This window comes from Pseudophryne corroboree, chromosome 5 (genome assembly GCF_028390025.1).
Source record: "Pseudophryne corroboree isolate aPseCor3 chromosome 5, aPseCor3.hap2, whole genome shotgun sequence".
Classification (NCBI taxonomy): Eukaryota; Metazoa; Chordata; class Amphibia; order Anura; family Myobatrachidae; genus Pseudophryne; species Pseudophryne corroboree.
In genome coordinates, this window is record NC_086448.1 from 553,902,839 (window position 1) to 553,923,320 (window position 20,482).

Below are 20,482 nucleotides of genomic sequence, written 5' to 3' on the forward strand. Positions count from 1 at the left end.
GCCTGCCTGCTTCATGGAACTTAGGGGGGGAATGGCCCAACCTCTTGAAGGATTAATGGTCCCGTTCCCCACTGACAGGACACTAGCTTCTGAGGGAACGATTTGCAAGCCCCACCACGCCACCACCCCTAACAGAGCCAAAAGTTAGAAGATTGGTGAACACTAAGCCGGCGTTCCGGTTAGTGGAACGCACGGCTTCTACGTGGGGCTGCTGGGTCTCCAGATTCAGTACACAGTGCGGACGCACCGCTTCTGAGGGAGCGACCGAGTCTACAGTTATTACACTACGAGTGTACACAGTACCCAGACTGGCATTACAGACTTAAAAGGCGGCTGACTCCATTTTAAGCACTAAATTTACCTCAGCCAGTATAAAAAAGCAGGAAGACCGCGCGCCATTGAAGGGGCAGGGCTTCACTATGAGCGGATACAGCAGCTCACCAGCACCTTTTTCCCTCTGCAGTGGACACAGACGCTGACTGACAGGGACGCGCAGCTCCTCCGGAGAAACTTCAGGTTACCTCAGCCATACCAGGGGGTCATATCAGGGGGAAGCGCTTACTAGTGTACTAAGTCCCCAATCTGGGTACTTAGTCTGCGGCCCGACTAAGCTTGGCATTAGCAGTAAGGGTGCTGTGTGCTGGCTCCAGGCTATCTCTGTGTCTCTCTTGAAGGGCTCTTTGTGGGTTAATTGTGCATTTAACCTTTTCCTTTGTGTGTGTGTACTGTCACAGTATGTCAGACAAAGAGTGTGTTTCATGCAAGGCACAGTGTTCCTCTTCTCCAGGGGAAGTTCACTGCAGTGTACTCAGTGCAGTACACCCTCCCAGGCTAGCGGGGCAGAGCCAGCTTGGCTGGATTCCATTAGGGGATTGATTTCCAATATTTCTACTATATTATCCCGCAATGATAAAGAGACGCAATACTTAAGAAAATCGATGACTGAGTTTATGAACCGAGACACAGTACCCAAACCAGCGTCTCAGTCCCCTACCATTTCTCAGCAAAAAACATACTTTGTCCCATATCCTGCAGTCTGACTCTGATGATGAGGGGAGGAGGGGGAGGTGGACTCAGTGGTGGGGGAGGCTACTCTGTCACAGGGAATAGAGGCTCTCATAGAAGCTATCAGAGAAGTTCTACATATCCGATATAAGATATCAGAGGAGACTGAGGAATGTTATTTTAATATAAAGAAGAAATCCTCAGCCACTTTTCCTGTGTCAGAGGAACTAAATACCCTGTTTGAAGAACCGTGGGTTAATCCTGATAGGAAATTTCAAATCCCTAAAAGGTTGATATCATTTTTCCCTTTCCTCCTGAGGATATGAAAAATGGGAAAATCCACCGATCGTGGATGCATTGGTATCTAGGTTGTCACAGAAAATTGTATTGCCTGTCTCAGGTGCAGCCTCCCTAAAAGATAAGGCTGATCATAGAATTGAGAATACGCTCAAATCTTTGTATACAGCTGCTGGCGTGGCCCAAAGACCCACTATAGCATGTGGGTCGATTACTAAGGCCATCGCCAAATGGTCGGTAACCTAATTGAGGGGTTAGGTACCTTGCCTCAAGGGGAGATTATTTTACTCCTGCAACATATAAAGGACTCTGCAAATTTTATGGAGGAAGCCATAAAAAAAATAGGATTCTTTTAATGCATGCACCACTACTATGGCAGTGTCAGTACGCAGAGGCTTATGGCTATGCCAGTGGACTGCTGACGCGGATTCCAGGAAAGGCGCGGAATGCCTACCCTTCACAGAAGAGGCCTTATTTGGAGATGAACTAGACAAATGGATCTCCAAAGCTACTGCAGGTAAGTCCACGTATCTTCCTTCTGCAGCTCCCCCATCCAGGAAGGCCTACTCAGGACCTTATCTACAGTCCTTTCGGACTGCCAAGTTCAAGGGCAAAACCAGAGGTTCTTCTACAGCCACCAGAGGCGCTAGAGGTAAACCATGAAAACCAGCAACTGCTGGTTCACAGGAGCAAAGCTCAAGCTCTGCTTCCTCAAAGCCTTCAGCATGATGGTGGACCGCAATGCCTGGAAGACTTGCAGGTGGGAGCCCGACTAAAATCTTTCAGTCACATCTGGACAACATCATGCCAGGATTCCTGGGTCATAGATCTTATTTCCCAGGGCTACAGACTGGAGTTTCAGGAGCTCCCACCTCACAGATTCTTCAAATCAGACTTACCAGTTTCACAGGAAGCAAGTATAACCTTACAGGACACCATTCAAAAACTGGTGCAGACTCAGATCATTGTTCCAGTTCCACCTCATCAGCAAAACAAGCGATATTGTTGGTCATTCCGAGTTGATCGCAGCCAGAAACTTTTTGCTGCTGCTACGATCAACTATGGGGGAGTGTATTTAAGCTTAGCAGGGCTGCGATCGCTTGTGCAGCCCTGCTAAGCTAAAAAAATTTCAAGCAGAAGTTGACCAGCCCTATACCTACTTACCCTGTGCGACGATCCCTGCGAAGCTGAAGCCACCTCTGACGTCAGGCATCCGCCCTCCGTTCTTCTGGACACACCTGCGTTTTCCTTACCACTCCCTGAAAACGGCAGCCAACGGTCCGGATCCGCCCTGGAACGCCTTCTTCCTGTTAATCTTCTTTGCGGTCGGCTCTGCGACCGCTTCCTTCGGTAGACGCTACGTAAGGTCGCCGGGCAACGTCGCGCACTGCGGCCGCTGTGCATGCGCATTCCGTACCCGTTCGCACCGCAGCGATAACCCGCTTCGTGCGAACGGGTCGGAATGATCCCCATTATTCCAACTTGTTTGTAGTACCGAAACCGGACAGTTCAGTAAGACCGATTTTGAACCTCAAGTCGTTGAACCCGTACTTACTGGTGTTCAAATTCAAGATCGAGTCTCTAAGAGCGGTAATCTCAGGTCTGGAGGAGGGGGAATTCCTAGTGTCTCTGGATATCAATGATGCGTACCTTCACATTCTGATCTGGCCGCCTCATCAGGCTTATCTACGGTTTGCACTGCAGGACTGCCACTACCAGTTCGGGCTGTCCTGAAGCCAATCCGGATCACTGTGCATCTGTGCATTCGCCTTCTGGGGAAAATGGTGGCCTCTTACAAGGCGCTTCAGTACGGAAGGTTTCATGCGAGGCCCTTCCAGCTGGATCTGTTGGACAAATGGTCCGGATCGCATCTTCACATGCACAAGAGGATCTGTCTGTCACCAAGAGTCAGGATCTCTCTTCTGTGGTGGCTACAGACTTCTCACCTCGTCGAGGGTCGGAGGTTCGGGATTCAGAATTGGATTCTGCTAACCACAGATGCAAGCCTCAGAGGTTGGGGAACAGTCAACCATGGGGTGCAGTTTCAAGGAAGATGGTCAAGTCGGGAAGTCGTCCTTCCAATAAACATCTTGGAACTCAGGGCAATCTACAATGCCCTTCTGCAGGCCTCATCTCTGCTTCGGAATCAGGCCATTCAAGTCCAGTCGGACAATGTAACGGCGGTGACGTACATAAACCGACAGGGCGGAACGAAAAGCAGAGTAGCAATGTCAGAGGTGTCAAAAATTCTCCTCTGGGTGGAAAGACACGCCATGGAGTTGATGACGGTCTTCATTCCGGGAGTAGACAACTGGGAACCAGACTTCCTCAGCAGACACGACCTACACCCGGGGTAATGGGGCCTCCACCCGGAGGTGTTCCGTGGTTGACACGTCAGTGGGGATATCCATAGATCGACATGATGGCCTCTCGACTCAACAAGTAGCTCAAACGGTATTGTTCCAGGTCGAGAGACCCACAAACAGTGGTGGTAGATGCCCTGACAACTCCGTGGGTCTATCAGCTGGTGTACGTGTTTCCACCACTTCCTCTGATCCCAAGAATTCTAAAGAGATTAAAAAGGGAAAAGGTTCAAGCAATTCTCATTGCTCCGGACCGGCCTCGAAGGGCCTGGTATGCGCATCTTCTAAAGATGCTGATCGAAGATCCGTGGCCTCTACCTCTTCGCGAGGAACTTCTGCAACAGGGCCCGTTCGTCTATCAAAACTTACCGTGGCTACGTTTAACGGCATGGAAGTTGAACGGCTGATTCTAGCCAGAAGGAGGATTCCTGACAAGGTCATCCCGACTATAATCCAGGCCAGGAATGGGGTAACGTCTAAACATTACCACCGTATGTGTAAGAAATATGTCTCTTGGTGTGAAACCAGACAATATTCTGTGGTGGAATTTCATCTGGGATGTCTCCTGCTTGTTTTGCAGTCGGGAGTTGATGTGGGCCTATGCCTAGGCTCCATTAAAGTCCAAATTTCGGCCTTGTCTATTTACTTTCAGAAACAATTGACGTCTCTCCCTGCCTGAGGTCCAGACGTTTTTGAAAGGTGTTCTGCACATACAGCCTCCCTTTGTGCCTCCCACGGCACCTTGAAATCTCAATTTGGTGCTGTAGTTCCTCCAGTCGAACTGGTTTGAACCGTTACAGGAGGTTGACGTAAAGTACCTTACATGGAAGACCGTCACACTGTTGGTCTTGGCCTCAGCAAGATGTGTGTCGGAGCTAGGGGCGTTGTCTCACAAGAGTCCCTACTTAATTTTCCATGAGGACAGAGCTGAACTCCGAACTCGTCAGCAATTTCTTCCTAAGGTGGTTCTGCTTTTCACATCAACCAACCTATTGTGGTTCCGGCTGTGACGGACACCTCTGCTACTTCAAAGTCTTTGGATGTTCTGAGGGCTTTGAAGGTGTATGTAAAGAGAACAGCTCATCACAGAAAATCCGACTCACTGTTCGTTCTATATGATCCCATTAAAATGGTATGTCCTGCTTCAAAGCAGTCTATTGCACGCTGGATCAGGCTCACTATCCAGCATGCTTATTCCACGGCAGGATTGCCGGTTCCAAAATCTGTACGGGCCCATTCTACTAGGTCGGTGGGTTCTTCTTGGGCGGCTGCCCGGAGTGTCTCGGCTTTACAGCTCTGCTTAGCAGCTACTTGGTCGGGTTCGAACACGTTTGCTAAGTTTTACATGTTCGATACTTTGGCCTCTGAGGACCTAAAGTTTGGTCAACCAGTTCTGCAGGAACCTCAGCACTCTCCTACCCGGTTTGGGAGCTTTGGTACTTCCCCATGGTACTAAATGGATTCCCAGTATCCCCTAGGACGTAAGAGAAAATAGGATTTTAATTACCTACCGGTAAATCCTTTTCTCGTAGTCCATAGAGGATACTGGGCGCCCGGTACTTCGTTCTTCCTGCACTATTACTTTAAGTATTCTGGTTTGTTCAGCTGTTGTTGTTCATGTTTCAAGTTTGATAAGCATGGCTTTCCTATTGTTCTGTGTGCTGGTTCGTAATCTCACCACTTTCCTTATCTATCCTTCTCTCAAAGTATGTCCGTCTCCTCGGGCACTGTTTCCTAGACTGAGTCTGGTAGGAGGGGCACAGAGGGAGGAGCCAGCACACACTATCAAATTCTTAAAGTGCCCAAGGCTCCTAGTGGACCAGTCTATACCAGTGACGTGCGGTGAGGTGAGGCAGAGCCTTTCCTGTCATACTTACGTTTAAACCAGAGTTTTGACTGAATAAAGTATATGAAAAATACTGCCAGATGTACCCTTTGGCTCATATATTGCATGTAAATCTGGCTCTGAGGTTAGCCAGTGCCTCCTGAGCCATTTAGCTCACCGCACGTCCCTGGTCTATACCCCATGGTATTTATATACAGTCATTTTCAGTTGTGTGAATAAAGTATTTAGGGAAATAAGTTACACTTTGTAAAAAGTGTTACTTTTCCCTATGTACAGTATGGAATTTTCCCTATCTATGAAGGGATTACATACGTAATACCGCCGGACGGGATGACGTCTGTCAGTATCCCGACAGCAGCATCCCACGTGTCAGAATGCCGGCAGTGGGGCGAGTGGTGCAAGTCCCCTTGCAGACTCGCTGTGCTTACCACGCTGCTGTCTCGGTGGCAAAATGAGCTCGCCACAGGTTCTATTCACACTCTATGGGTGTCATGGACACCCACGAGTGAAAATAGGCGCTGGTATGCAAGTGCCGGCATCCTGACCGCTGGGATCCCGACAGCTGGAAAATCGAATGGATCCTCTATGAAGACTCTGTACAAATAAACATTTAGACTTAAAAATAGACACCTCATAAAATATCTTTGACCCTAGATTCTTTCTGCAGATATGGTGGTGATACTCTTTAAAGCAAAAAAAAAACCCTAATTGTAGAAACAGACACCCTTTCATGACCTCTAAAGTGTTTCCTACTTAATCACACCTGTCAAAATGGAGTGCAAATATTGTTATGAAACTCCTTTCCAATAGGAACCACAGCTTCTAAGACATAGTTTGGCTAGATATGATATTGTGATAGGAAATATTGTTTTTTTAGGATGTCGTGTGTTTCGTTGACAGCATAATGTGACATTTTACATATCAGGACTGACATATGGCCTAATTCAGTGTGGAACACATCAACCTTGTGCAGTGTGCGCATTTGCAGGAGTCGCACTGCGCATGCGCAACAGTGAGATGTGACGGCATCTCACTTATGCAAATGCCTCTGCCTGTTTGACAGAGGTGTTTGTGGGGTGGGCATGGGCCTTGTCTCGGCACTGAAGGGTGGGGGGGGGGAGCGCAGGCCAGACAATGCAGGCGTGTCCCGACCATTTGCGGGGCGGGTGGCAGCGGCTGCGTGACGCCACATGCAGCCACTGCGACCCGAAACATGGCTGTGGAGGCAGGGGGCAACCCTCAAGATACAAGTGCATCACTATACAGCGATGCGCTTGCATTTCAGCGCGGGGGGGGCAGGACCCATCATGCGGGGCGGAATTGCTCTGTGCTAGGCGTCCCCTCGTAGGCTAGTGGAGTGAGTTGTAGTTGTGTGACTTTTCACACAACTACAACTCATGCTGAATCGGGGGCCCCTAATGTCAACATTGTGGGTGTTAAAAGTAAGAAATGTTGTTACCATGATTTTCAATGTAAACCTGGCCTTCAGCTTCACCCTAAACCCTAAGCCTACTTGCATCCTAACCTAACCCTAAGATCGTCTGTAGACATACACAATGTCTACATTATATATGTGTTGATATTGTGAATTTAATACTATCCTTTCAAAGGATCTTAATAAATCAGTACCTTTACCATATCAAGGTTCCAAAGCACTTAAACGACACATGAAGGAAATGGGATTATACAAGATCTGGTTAGTAACAAATTCTAAAGACTTCTTTTTACATCAGATTAACTCTAGGAGTTTCATGAGTCTAGCAACCCAATTGTAAACACCTGTCCTTTTCTGGAAGTAACCAGTAAAGTAATCAGAGCCTCCTAGTCTAGACAAGTCATATATCATCCACTGGTGCGTGGTCTAACTGATCCAGATCCAGGTAGGTTTTCTCCCATGAAATCAAACCCTAGCTAACACTTGGAAGTCAATTCGCTTTAGTCACCATTTATCTTATATATAAAATTAATTGGTCATTCGAATACCCCTGCACCGATTGTGATGAAATGAACGTTAGGTGGTCCAGTTGGCTCCTGGCCAGGTTTTAGTGGGGTTAGGGTCCCGGGTTGGTCCTTCCGTTGGTGTTCACTGGGCAGAACTTTGAGCTATAAAAATATAGTGTCCCCAAAAGCCTTGGAATAGCAACATAGATAACAGAAAGAAAACTTTAAACTAATTTTGCAAAGTAAAATTAGGTATAAAACTGGACAGAAAGGAAAGCTGGGGATTAAGGCTACTGGCAACACCCCCCTAAAAAAACACACTGGGCAGCCACCTCATGGGTGTGCTGTAAGACCTAGTAAGCTGCTAATTATTTTTAAAATGTTGACAGTTACATCTAACTCATTGATAACTTAATAACTAGAATATTTAAACCCAGAAAACGGCTAGTACTTCAGCTAGTATAGATACACAACAGCTTCTTTGGTTCCTGCTTTGATTGCTCAGAAGACATTTGGTGGGATCTCTTTACTTTTTATGCTACAATCTACACAAGCAGTGGGATTCCAGTTTGAATTTTTATTTTATACCAAGTTATCTAGATGTTGTTTTCATAATCCTTCAACAGCCATCTCGTGGTCATCCCATTCAGATTTTGAAAAGGAACTATACATTTATTGCATTTCTTCTTCTGATCTTTGCTCTAAAAATAGAAACATTAGCAGTCAAACTTAGGTAGAGCCAGACATATTAGGAGATCATGTCAAAAGAAACCTTATACAGCTTCTGAATATTCTACCATTGGGTGGTACAAGGGTACCTTACAAATGTCTGTTTTTGTTCCTGGCGACATCTGGCTACTATAGATTGGGAAGAGAAATACTGAATTTAATATTCCCATATAAAACAAAACATTGATATCATTAATTTATCATTTTGACTAAGCAATAGTGATTTATTTTCGTTCTTTGTTTTCTCAAGGTACTTGTTCCGAAAGATCCAGCATTCATTGGGAAAATGGTTGAAGTACATATTTTTGAAGCAGGAAAACATTATATGAAGGGAAAACCATTGTCAGACTCACAGGTCTACACTCCGTCCATCACCAAGCCTCTAGAGAAGGGAAAAGTTTCTGGTTTATCAGAGGTAAGTGTGTTTATTTTCCAACTAAAATCTGTATTGTAAGTCTAAAATCTGTGAGTTGTTTTTAGTTCAAATTAATTTTATTGGTCTTCATTAAATGGGTAAACAAGGCAGAACATTTTGAAATAACATAAAATAATCTTGAAACAAATCTAAAAAGGTTTCAAATCTGGTGAATTAAGTGAAGGTAGGAAAGAAAGAAAGAAGAGCAGATGGAAAAAAGCGGGGATGTGGAGAAGAGCTGTAAGTTTTTATGATTAGTTTTCCTGGTGTGTTTGTGCAAGACTTGGTTACATGAATATATGTGTGTCTTGAGTTTAAATAAAGATCGCCAGGACTTGACCTCTGATCTATTTTAAGACATATGTAATAAAAGTTATATTTTACTTATTATTGGGACATATTAATTACAAGAGTGCTCCCCAAAAAAGAGTTGTCTTTTTCTCTAGTAATAGTTCCTTGTCTATAAATGCGTAAAGGAGTTTGTAGCTATATCAAAGCTGCTCCGCTCCGTACAAATGTGTACAGCATACAAATATGCTTATACAGTGTTTACATTTTGGCATTTTCCGAGTAACAGTAGGATACATATAGCCAGAGAATGTACAGGAAAGTAAGGTATTTATAATTCATAAAGCATGATGTAAGGGACTTAGTTACAGTTTTCCCATCACAACAGGGCAAACCACGGCGTTAGACAGAGCTAAGTATAGCGTAGGCCTAGCTTTAAAGCAGATATTATTATAAAGAAAAAACAGTAGTGTTTTATGTTGAATGTAAATAACTGTATGAATATGGTGGGAAATATATTATCCTGTCCTATATTTGGCAGTGTGAGGAGACATTCTTCGTCACAACAATGTAGGATGTCTTAGGGCTGAGAAGTATTAAAAATAGAGTAACCGGAGGAGTGTTACGATAACTGGCCTCTCTGACCGGCGCTTCCGTGCCTGTGTCCCATCAGCTTAGTGCTGATGTGATACAGAACAGGTCAGCGAGGGCGCAGTGCACATGTGCAACATTTTGTGAAGCATAAGATCCCAGTAGGACTGATGGCACATACATAAAGGCAATGGAAGACAGCGGGATTGCTAATATATTGTGCCATTGCCAGACCTTTTAGTCTCTTAGTATCGGCCATGTTTCAGCCAGAACTTGCGGCGGCATTATTAGAAATATCCATTTTCTTCATCATACATTTTGGAGAAGTGGTAATAACGTTTTTTCTCAGTAAAAATGCAACCAAAAGTGGTTCCGCTTCATACAGGTTGTCCTTAAGTACCTAAAGCTCTTACCAAGTGCATGTCCTGAATTGCAGATATGCTACCAATTCACTTTGGGTCTCAGTATTGTCACTGGTCCTTGGTGAATTGCTAATTGGATTATTTTTGATGTATACCACCCAAACGTCCCATTGATGTGCCAGATTTTGGCTGATTATCAAGACTTACTGATTCGGGGACAGTTTGTAAGCCTGTCCCACTGGATGTTTCCCAGCATTCGCTCCAAACATGAAAAGACATTCCCATTTGAGGCATTGTCACAACCCCTTATCATGCACACGCTCTGTACCGACTCCAATTTCTTGCATGCTGGTAGGTATGATGATGTCACTGTTAGAGGCTACAGTCCCGTAAGTATTGGCGAGAGGTAAACTTTTATAATCTCTAGTTACATGGAGTGTTATATTGAATGTAACTACTAAACCCCTTTTAAATTAGGTTTTCTCTTTATATTCTTGGATTTGGGACTTTATTGACTAATTAAAATAAAAAGATATGCCAGTGCTGTGATCTTCCGTTTATACCTTGGTAAATGTGGCGGATTTCCAGGCCCTGTTTTATATTCCACTAAGGCACGGTTGTAAAAGCTGATGAAGTGTGAAATGAAAATGTGTATCACATTTCTAAGCATCATTTTATGCTCCCGCCGTATGGAAATGTTTGGGGCTGCAGAGACTGGAGCCCAGGTTTTAACATATAAAAGAAAGACTGTTTGCTCAGCCATGTAATTTCACGATTGTTTCTTCCAGATTATTTTTCATATTTTACAATAGATGGTAAACAAATGTTAACAATAACAGGGGGAAGTAGCAGACAACATTACATTTATTACTGTAAATGTCACGGCTGCTGTGGTTTTATGGGCTCTGGCAGACAGTAAAAGGGAAGACATGCTTGAGACCTAAAATGAAATCAGCAATATGTCTAGTAAATCTGTGCACAGACACACTAAACTCTTTAGACTGAGAGTTTTTAAAGGCATGATTTTTACGTGAGGAGGAGAGGAGTTATAGGCTGCAGAATGAGGTCACTCAGAGGCTGAGAGCTTTCATTACCTCCTCTAGTGCAGCGCTGAGTTACACTGCTGTTCTTCCACTATCCTACAAATATACTGCTGAGCGCATGGGATGTAATCCTGTATAGTCCCTGCAGTGCGCGTGGCCTATACTAGGGACCCCAGATTTAGCTATGGAATTAGGTAATGACGGTTTTTGTTCCGATCTTTGTAGTGTATGTAGATCATGATTACATGATCATAGGTCATAATACAGATGCACTCATATCATCTTTGTGCTTCAGGCCACCAGTCAGTAAGGACAGTTGGATTATATGTATTGGACAGGGCTTTCAACTGGGTACCCAAGGGCCAAACACTGCCATAAATGGCTTTTGTGTGGATCCCATTCCATTGACAAACTCCATAGACTCTTTTGTATGCCATTTTATTTTAAAACATTGTAACATCATGGCGTCTAATCTGTAAGCATGACGATCGCTGACGCCTGTAATATTTTAGATGAAAGTTTACAGTGCTCCTTGTTTTGTTTTCTACAATATAAAATATACAGTTCTCCTTGACACTATAGTAGAAAAAAAATAATCAAATTTGTTTCTATGAACAGAATAAAAACCAGAAAGATGATTTTCAGATATTTCAACCTGTACCAAATATAGGTTTTTCCATAACTTCATGGTTTGTTTGTTTTGTGGCTTTTTTTTCTGATTTCTTTATATTTCTCATAGTGTAAGGAAAAACATTTCATTTCTGTTCTGTCTGATCTGTGTCTCCTACCTCCCCAAGATTACTTTATATCCCACTTCGGACATGGCTGGCCACATGTGCCATCAGATCCTGCTCCAAATAAAGAACAGTACTGTAGAACATAGGCTACAGTTTCTAACGCGGTCTAAATATGGTAATGGGGCCATGTTCCATAGGCTACGCTTTTCATACCTTCTTATTACAGTCCCATAGGCTAAGCAGAGTGCTTTTGAGATCCTTCTATATCTGCCACTGTACCCCCTTCTTAATTGCACCAATTCTGTAAATTGTGACCATCCTCTGAAAATGGACGTTTCGGAGGACACACCGCATTTTTTAATTTCATATATAGGCCCCTTAGACATTTTTGTTGTACCTTAAAGGGGTTTTCCATAATTAGATATATTTTCTTCAAATGCCATGCCTTCCTCAGTGTATCTGTAGGTGACTATATGCCTGCCTTCCTCAGTGTATCTGTAGGTGGTTAAATGCTCTGCCTTGCTCAGTGTATCTGTAGGTGGTTAAATGCTCTGCCTTGCTCAGTGTATCTGTAGGTGGTTAAATGCCCTGCCTTGCTTAGTGTATCTGTAGGTGTTTAAATGCCCTAACTTGCTTAGTGTATCTGTAGGTGGTTAAATGCCCTGCCTTACTCAGTGTATCTGTAGGTGGTTAAATGCCCTGCCTTGCTCAGTGTATCTGTAGGTGGTTAAATGCCCTGCCTTGCTCAGTGTACAGTATCTGTAGGTGGTCCTTACCCTCAAACTTTCATTTTCTACTCCAAGCGGCCAAAGCAGAATGACAGTTCTGTTAGTGATGAAATATAGTTAAATGGAACAAATATTGGCAGTGGTGTATAGGGAAACCTTCTCCTAAATATTATATAGAGTAAGAAAGGACATTTAAAGAGAAATATATAGAAAGTGGAAACCACTTTTTTATCCGCTATTTTTATATTTCTAGAATTTTGGAGATCTTTAAACTGGTGCAATAAATGTCAGTAAATGTATTTATTTATAAAGTGCTCAGTCTTTAGACAGTCAGCAGAGTAAGTGTAATGGTTTTCCAATGTCATCCACTGCCAGGCCAAGAATTCCCAAGCTACTATTAAATACATTCAATAGCTCGGCTAATTTCAAGGCAAAATGTGAAGAGGAAAGCTAGAGTCATATACTCCGAGGTGTCTTGGCACAGTCTTCTATAGTGTTTCATTGAGGAAGAAATAAAACACTCAACAAGGACTTTACACTTACAAGCAGCTTAACCATTTGTGCACTACATCAAGCCTAGGGTGATATATTTACTAAGCTGCAGGCTTTCAAAGTTGCCATTTTTTGTCGGTTTTGCCCTTGAGTTTTAAACTGACAATTATATGTAATGCAAAACCATTACATTTTATACTATTGCCGTTTAAAATCCTTTTGGCAAATCTGCAGCTTTGAAAACTCGCTCCTTAGTCAATAAAGCCCTAGGTCTATTGATAATATTGCCAGCTAATTGTTCTATTACAAATGCTGATCATTGTGTAGAAACTGACTGGTCACTCAGGCTGACTGTGGCTTAAGTGCCGACCCTAACAACAAATGCACTGGTCACTCTTGTTGTCTAAACCTACTTTCGTTAATATCATGAATCTAATAAAAACTGAATGCTAAGAAAATTGTTATGGATGAAAGAGTAATATATTCAGTAATGATAAACAAAAATGTTTATTTGCTGTACCCGATTAAGGGTTGAATTTTTATCATTATTATTTTGTTGCAGTACTTTACTTTCTGGTTACTGTTATTATTCTGTATATGGTCCACCAAGTGTCCGTAGCGCTGTACAGGGAAACAGTTACATTAAAACACAGCCAATTAAATCAGGATCGTAGTTTGTGGGTCCCATAGCAACATTTTGAAGGGGCCCTTGTCCCACTGATTCTAGAGAGACACCTCTCCACAGCAGTTGTTACATTTATGCCCCATACCAGTGCCCTAGTTTATTTTATGAACCACAGTAGTTCCCAGGGTGGATTAGCCATATGGGCTTACCAGGAAGATTGTCATGTCTGTGGGGCCTGTTTTGTGTGTTGTCATGTGGCCCCACCCCCCACATGACAGGCAGCCCACCCCACTCAGTACACTAAATTGTCCCCATTAATTCTGTTATTCCATCTCTGCAGTACAGCAACTCTACCATCCAGTGATGCTGCCATGGCTACATGGTATGTTATACCTCTGGTCAGTGTCGGACTGGGGCATGAAGGACCCACCACGGGAATGCAGTGGTAGGGGCCCATCTGTAGGGGTGTGGTCAGCTGCTACGGCGGTTTGACTAACCATTAGAGAGTGCATCGTCTGGGCCCCTTGATAAATATGTATAGTAAATGCTGCTAGGTCATGCAGGATAATGTACCAGATTAATAACAGCAACACGCTGTAGAAAGTTTACCATAGTCCTGTGCAGTATAAAGTAACCTATGTACCTTGCAATTCAAGTGCACAGTCTGGAACCTGATCCCTAGAAAAGGAGGTGGGGGGCCCAGGTAGTGGGGTCCACTGGGGGTTTCACCCTGTACCCCTGTGATCCAATCCTGCCTCTGGGCCACTTCTACAAAATTTTACAGGGCCACTTTTGGTTCCCGATTTGCCCCTGGTCTCAGACACAACTGCAGCAAAAGATGCAAGGATGTCCACAATTGCAAACAATCAGGCCATTCCCGCCCCCCTCAACAGACCCCACCACCTCATCAGACCACACACCCCTTTGGGATGCTTCAATAAATTTCCCCGGGCTGGTTTTCAATTCCAATCCGCTCCTGGTTCCCTAGTTCACATTATGTCACATTTTATGTCTGCCAGTTATTATGCAACACAGTACCCTCAATACACATTATGAGATACATTGTCTCCAGTTCATATTATGTCACTTTACAGTACCCCCAGTTCATATTATGTAACAGTATAGTGCCCTCCTGCTCATTTTATACAATATTACAATCAGCAGGTCCAGGGACATAACTAGATATTTTGTAGGCCCCAAAGCAAAAGTTTGTATGTGCCTTTATGTATCAGCCAGTGGAGAAAAATGTATATAATACATGTATCTTTGACAGGGAAGGTGGGTCCCTCTCAGCTCTGGGTCCCATAGCAGCTGCGCTCCCTGCACCTATGGTAGCCATGACCTTGTACTGCATATAACACATATAGCTGTGACAGGGAAGGTGGGCCTCGCTGCTCTGGGCCCCATAGCAGCTGCCACCCCCTGCACCTATGGTAGCTACGCCCTTGTGTATAACACATGTAACTAGCAAGGAAGATGGGCCCCTCTCAGCTCTGAACTTGATAGCAACTGCATTCCCTGCACCTACGGTAGCCATGACCTTGTACTGTATATAACACATATAGCTGTAACAGGGAAGGTGGGCCTCTCGGCTCCGGGCCCCATAACAGCTGCATTCCCTGCACCTATGTCAGCTATGCGCTTGTATATAACACATGTAACTGTGGCAGGGAAGATGGGTCCCTCTCAGCTCTGGACCCCACTGCATTCCCTGCACCTATGGTAGCTACACCCTTTTATATAACACATGTAACTGTGACAGGGAAGGTTGGCCCCTCTCAGCTATGGGCCCATAGCAGCTGCACTCCCTGCACCTATTGTAGCTGCACCCTTGTATATAACACATGTGACTGTGACAGGGAAGATGGGCCCCTCTCAGCTCTGGGCCCTATAGCAGCTACACTCCCTGCCCCTGTATATAACACGTGTAACTGTGACAGGGAACATGGGCCCTCTTAGCTCTGGGTCCCATAGCAGCTGCACTCCCTGCACCTATAGCAGCTACGCCCTTGACTTAAATATAAAAAGTACAGTGTACCACTTATTAATAAACAGACCACTTCATTTTGTTTCTGTATGTAAAGGCAGCACGATACAAAATTAAGGAAGGTGGGGGAATCTTTCACAGGCAGTAGTGTAATAAGGAACCTGCAGCATCTGTTGTGACAGTCCTAGGTGCAGCCAAGAGAAGGGGATACATTCATCGCATCACTTTCCCCTTCCAGCCTCTGCTATTCCTTTCCCACATACACTCATCTCATACTGGTTACACTGAAATATTAACACATGCCTTACATTTATAGTCCTACAAGGAGTGGCACAATGGGATTGTTAAGTATAAAAAGGGCCTATTATTTAAACACTTAGGTCCAACAACTGTCCTGAAAAAAGAATGCCCATAATAACATTGACATCAATGTGTCCAGTCCCCCCACTAAACAAGACAATTGAGTTCCCAGTATACTAAGACAGGCAACTATAATACATTATGTGATTCTCTAATATGTATAACATGTACATTTGTTAGTGCTGTAAATGAATTGCATCATTTCCCATGTCATCTGAAAGATAGTTTTACTATGTGTCAGTGCTTGTAAATTGCGCCTATACATTCACTGATATGATGCTGCTTACTGGTACTGCACCATACGTTTCAACTTTACGTGGAGCCACTAACAGTAATAGGATGCATGATTAACCAGCTTAGTACGTGGACGGCTTTGTGTCCCATGACTAAGACTCCACATGCAGTCTCTAGTCTGCTCCTATATTTTTTAATATATGGATATTTTATTGGCCCTTGTTGGTCATCTCTTTGTGTGGTGCTGTCACATGATTCATACAGAATTACAGAGCCTCTGAGTGTATAATTCGAGCTCACAGTGAAGTCGTAGTGATCATGAAGGAAACCGTTTTACAGTTTATCTCTATTTCCACATTGACAAGATTGACTTTTCACTATATGATCTTGTTCTCTTTTTCTAAGGCATGCTTCTGCTTTGCTTATATACTGTATATTACTAACTCTGTATTTAGCCAGGGTTCTGCAATTCAGATGTCATTAAACAAAATATAATATAATACAATTAAACTAGCAGGTGATTATTTTTTTTTATTTTTTTTTTACAGTAGATATCTCAGTTGTAGAACACAGTCACAGGCTTTTTTTTCTGCATATGTTTATACGGGATGTAGTCAGGTGACTGGCTTTCGGGATCCCGGTGGTCAGAAAACCGACGCCAGGATGCCGGCAGGGGGCCCAGGGCTATTCCCACTCGTGGGTGTCCACGACACCCATAGAACCTGTGGCAAACGCAGCAAGTCACCGAGCCCTCACTTCGTTGCTCTCACCCCGCTGCTGGCATCCTGGCGGCCGGTATCCCAGCATCGGTATGCTGACCGCTGGCCACCCGACCCCAACCTGTTTATAACAAGCCCTTCTATAAAGATAATGTGCAAAACAGTCATCTTAAACCAGTAATTATTTCATTGCTGATTGTCTCCTAAACACAAACTCTTGAGGCAACCAGGCCAGAGGATTTAAGTTCTTGCACAATTTATGTTTTATATTTTATATCTGAACCGATCCTACAGTAGAGCTATGTGTATGCGTAGAAAGTAAGCTCTCACAAGCAGGGCCCTCTTTCCTCGGGTGTAGTATGTGAAGCTGACGGTCGGGCTCCCGGCGGCCAGCATACTGGCGCCGGAATCCCGACCGCTTGCATACCGACAGCTGGGCGAGCGCAAATGAGCACATGCGGGCTCGCTGCACTCCCCACGCTGCGGGCACGCTATCTATTCTCCCTCCAGGGAGGTCGTGGACCCCCATGAGGGAGAAAAGATGTCGGTATGCCGGTCGTCGGGAGCCCGGCCGCCGGCAACCTGAAGACCACCCTCTTTCCTCATGTGTTTTCCTTAAACTATCATCTATACTCTTTACAACCCTTGTTTATTGTTGTTGATTATGTTTCTTGTCTTAAGAAATGTGATTCACCAGGAATAATTCCTTGTGTATGTTCTTTTATACTTGGTCAGTACATTTGATTCTGTTTCTTTCTGTCTCCCTGCTGCTTACTTGCTCGCGCATCAATGTTTATAAAACATGGTACTTATCCTGTATCATCTTGTACTGTATATCACTGTTTTCTTGTCTTTCACTCCATCTCACCCCACCTGCGCATTCTCTCTCTTCCCTGACACTTTCTTGCCACTTATTTGATTTAGTGTTTATAAAGGACTATGGGCCTAATTCAGCATGGGTCATAGATTTGTGAAAAATCGCACATCTACAGCCCATTACACTGACATGCAAGGGAGGGCGCCCAGCACAGGGCAAGTCCGCCCGGCATGCCAGGTCCTGCCGCCCCCTCCCGCAAACATGCACAACGGCGATGCTCTTGCATGTTTAGTGTTGCCATCTGCCTATGCAGCCTATTTGCTAAGGCAGACGGCAACCCGCTATCTTTTGGGTCACAGCGGCTGTGCACACATTCCGACGGGATTCAGCATGCTTATTAGGCCCCTATGCTTGCTCCTTAAAATTTTAAATGATTCTCAACTCAGCTGCTCATGGACATTGCGTCAGTGTTTATTAAAAAGGTTTTGGGTATAATAGGCTTTTAAGTGTGGCATAGAATATCTACAGTTATTAGATAGTCAATAGGTCAACACAATATGGTCGGCAGGCATTACAGATGGTGCCATGCTAATCATGGCTCCATCTGCGACTGAGTGCGCCCAGCGAGGCGGACTCCCGGGCACGAATGGGACATGTGTGCATCGTAGACGCGCACATGTGCCCCATTCAAAGTGAATGGGACCGTCTCTGTGCGCTCTGTGGCGTGCCTAGGCGCATGCGTGCCCGGGCACTCCGGACTCCCCCCACCTGCGATGTAGCCACGCTCAATGAGCGTTACTCCATCTGTAGGTCGACAGTACAGGTCAACACAAGTTTTTATGATGTAATTTTGTATATTTCATCACCTGTGAGCCTAGTTAATAGTAATGTAGACCCCTATGGGTTTGCTTCGCTTGCCATGCTTCGGTCAAAGAGCCTCGATACGCAGCTCTCTGCACAGGTTACTATTCCCAATCATAGTCCGAGTGGGTGGTAAACCAAGTAAAAGTTAAACAAATTTGAAAAACCTCCCAAAAACCTGTGTCGACCATATGTGTGTTGACTATTGCTATGTTGACCTTTTGAACCTGTTAACCTTTTGACCTGTCTACCTTTTACCTGTCGACCTCTTAACCCTGTTGATCTAATGCCTGTCAACCATATGGTTTCGACCATAGTCCCGGATACCTAGGTTTTTAATCTCCTCGTTCGTTCTACTTGGTGGCAAAGGTTCCTGATGATATGTACCTCTGTCAGCACAGTGTCCATGCAGATACCTGCATTTTCCTTGGTAAATGTAGTGTTTAAAATCCCTAACTTGCTGTTGCGGTGTACTCTACTATACTTTCACACGATCAGCCTCTGTCTGCTTCCTTTCATGCCTGGTATCTTTATATCTGTCTCCCTTGGTTATCTTTCCCTTCGTGCATTTCACTGATCCATACTTTAATTTTGTCCACTTGGTTTTCATTCACACTGAGCTTTGATCTACCTGTACTGTTTGGAATAGGCCATGCAGCCTGGAAAAAAAGAAAAGATTGATCACTTGTATAATAAGAGACCTTTTCAAGTGTGGTAAAGTGCTCCCTTCTCCGAGACAAAAGAGGTCAGCAGAAAATTCTGTTTTATGTACTGTATGAAGTCATCTGAAAAGCTCTGACCCTTAAAATAGCCAATGCTGAGATGTTTTCCTTTGCATGGCGACTTCATTTCCAGGACTATTGAAGTGAGAGGCTACATTAACCTGGGTGTACATGGATTTGAAAGCCAGATTCTTTCTGCTTTCATCTTGTTAATGAAACATTTGAAATGTTTGGGAGTGTGTGATATAAATGAAATGAAGAGTAATTGCTTTTAATGTAATCTCTGCCATGTTAGGTATTTTTACATCTGTTTTTTGCTGCCAGCATTTCAGCTGCCTTATCTGTGTGCAACAAATAGCCATTTAGGAACATGCAAATAAATGTAATTAACTTCTTGTACATTTCCCTACTGTAGTATCCCCTGTTTTTCAATCCTTAACTCAGAATCATTATTTTCTCATAATGTAGACCCTGAGTGAGAGCCTGGCATTACCAAGGCATATACAGTTAAGCCTACAGTCCATTAACCCCCCAAGAGTGTGTTTGTATATAAATTATGGTTCTGAATGTGTGTTTTCAGACCGGTCCAGTCCAGTAATGTAATAGGCTGTAATAGCGCCCCAGTTCCCTGGACGTGCGTTGTTTTGCCTTGTAAGTGACTGCCTCTTTAAAAAATGTCCGTGTTTGGCTGGCAACTCGCACGTCCTGCAGACTCGGACACTATTACATGCGGCCCTTATTCTGCTTTGTTTAAGCTTTATATTAGCTCTCCCATGTGGGACTTGAACCATGTCCTTATCACTGAGAGGGCATGCCTGTGTCACCAATGGGCTGTGGGCAAGCTCCTGACGGTGTGCAATGTTAGGCTGCCCATTCATTCCTCCAGTCAGACTGCTGTATAGAGCAACTTTGAATGAGACAAACCTGCCAACTTCTGTGACACTTAGGCAGGGATGCATTTAAAACACATTCTCTCTCCTTTACATTTATCCAAAATAAGTAGCACTCTTTTCTTCTAGTGGAAGCACAGTAGTTACCTCACAACATAACCCATTCCAGGAGGGACAGAATGCTCTGCTCCTACACTTCCCTCTTAATTTGTGATTGCTATCACCTGTGCAGAAACGGGAGGCAATCACAAGACCGCTTGTCGGGATCCCAGCGGTCACAATGCCGACGCCGGAATCCCGATAGGCAGTGAAATGCCGCCTGCAAAATACCGGCTACACAGGCTATTCTCCCTCTGTGGGTGTCCACGACACCCATAGAGGGAGAATATAACCTGTGGTGAGTGCAGTGAGCCACTGTGAGTGCAGCATG

The 20,482-nt window shown here is 44.3% G+C and overlaps 1 protein-coding gene across 2 annotated transcripts in view; it reads left to right on the top strand.

Annotated features, from left to right (window-relative positions):
* Window positions 1-20,482, top strand: part of CDKAL1 (CDK5 regulatory subunit associated protein 1 like 1) — a 1,663,077-nt gene that overhangs the window by 1,552,013 nt on the left and 90,582 nt on the right. For both annotated transcript variants that reach the window (XM_063923244.1, XM_063923245.1), the window contains exon 15: window positions 8,432-8,596. In XM_063923244.1, coding sequence (XP_063779314.1) covers window positions 8,432-8,596 — 165 coding nt within the window. The remainder of the gene's footprint in view (window positions 1-8,431; window positions 8,597-20,482) is intronic.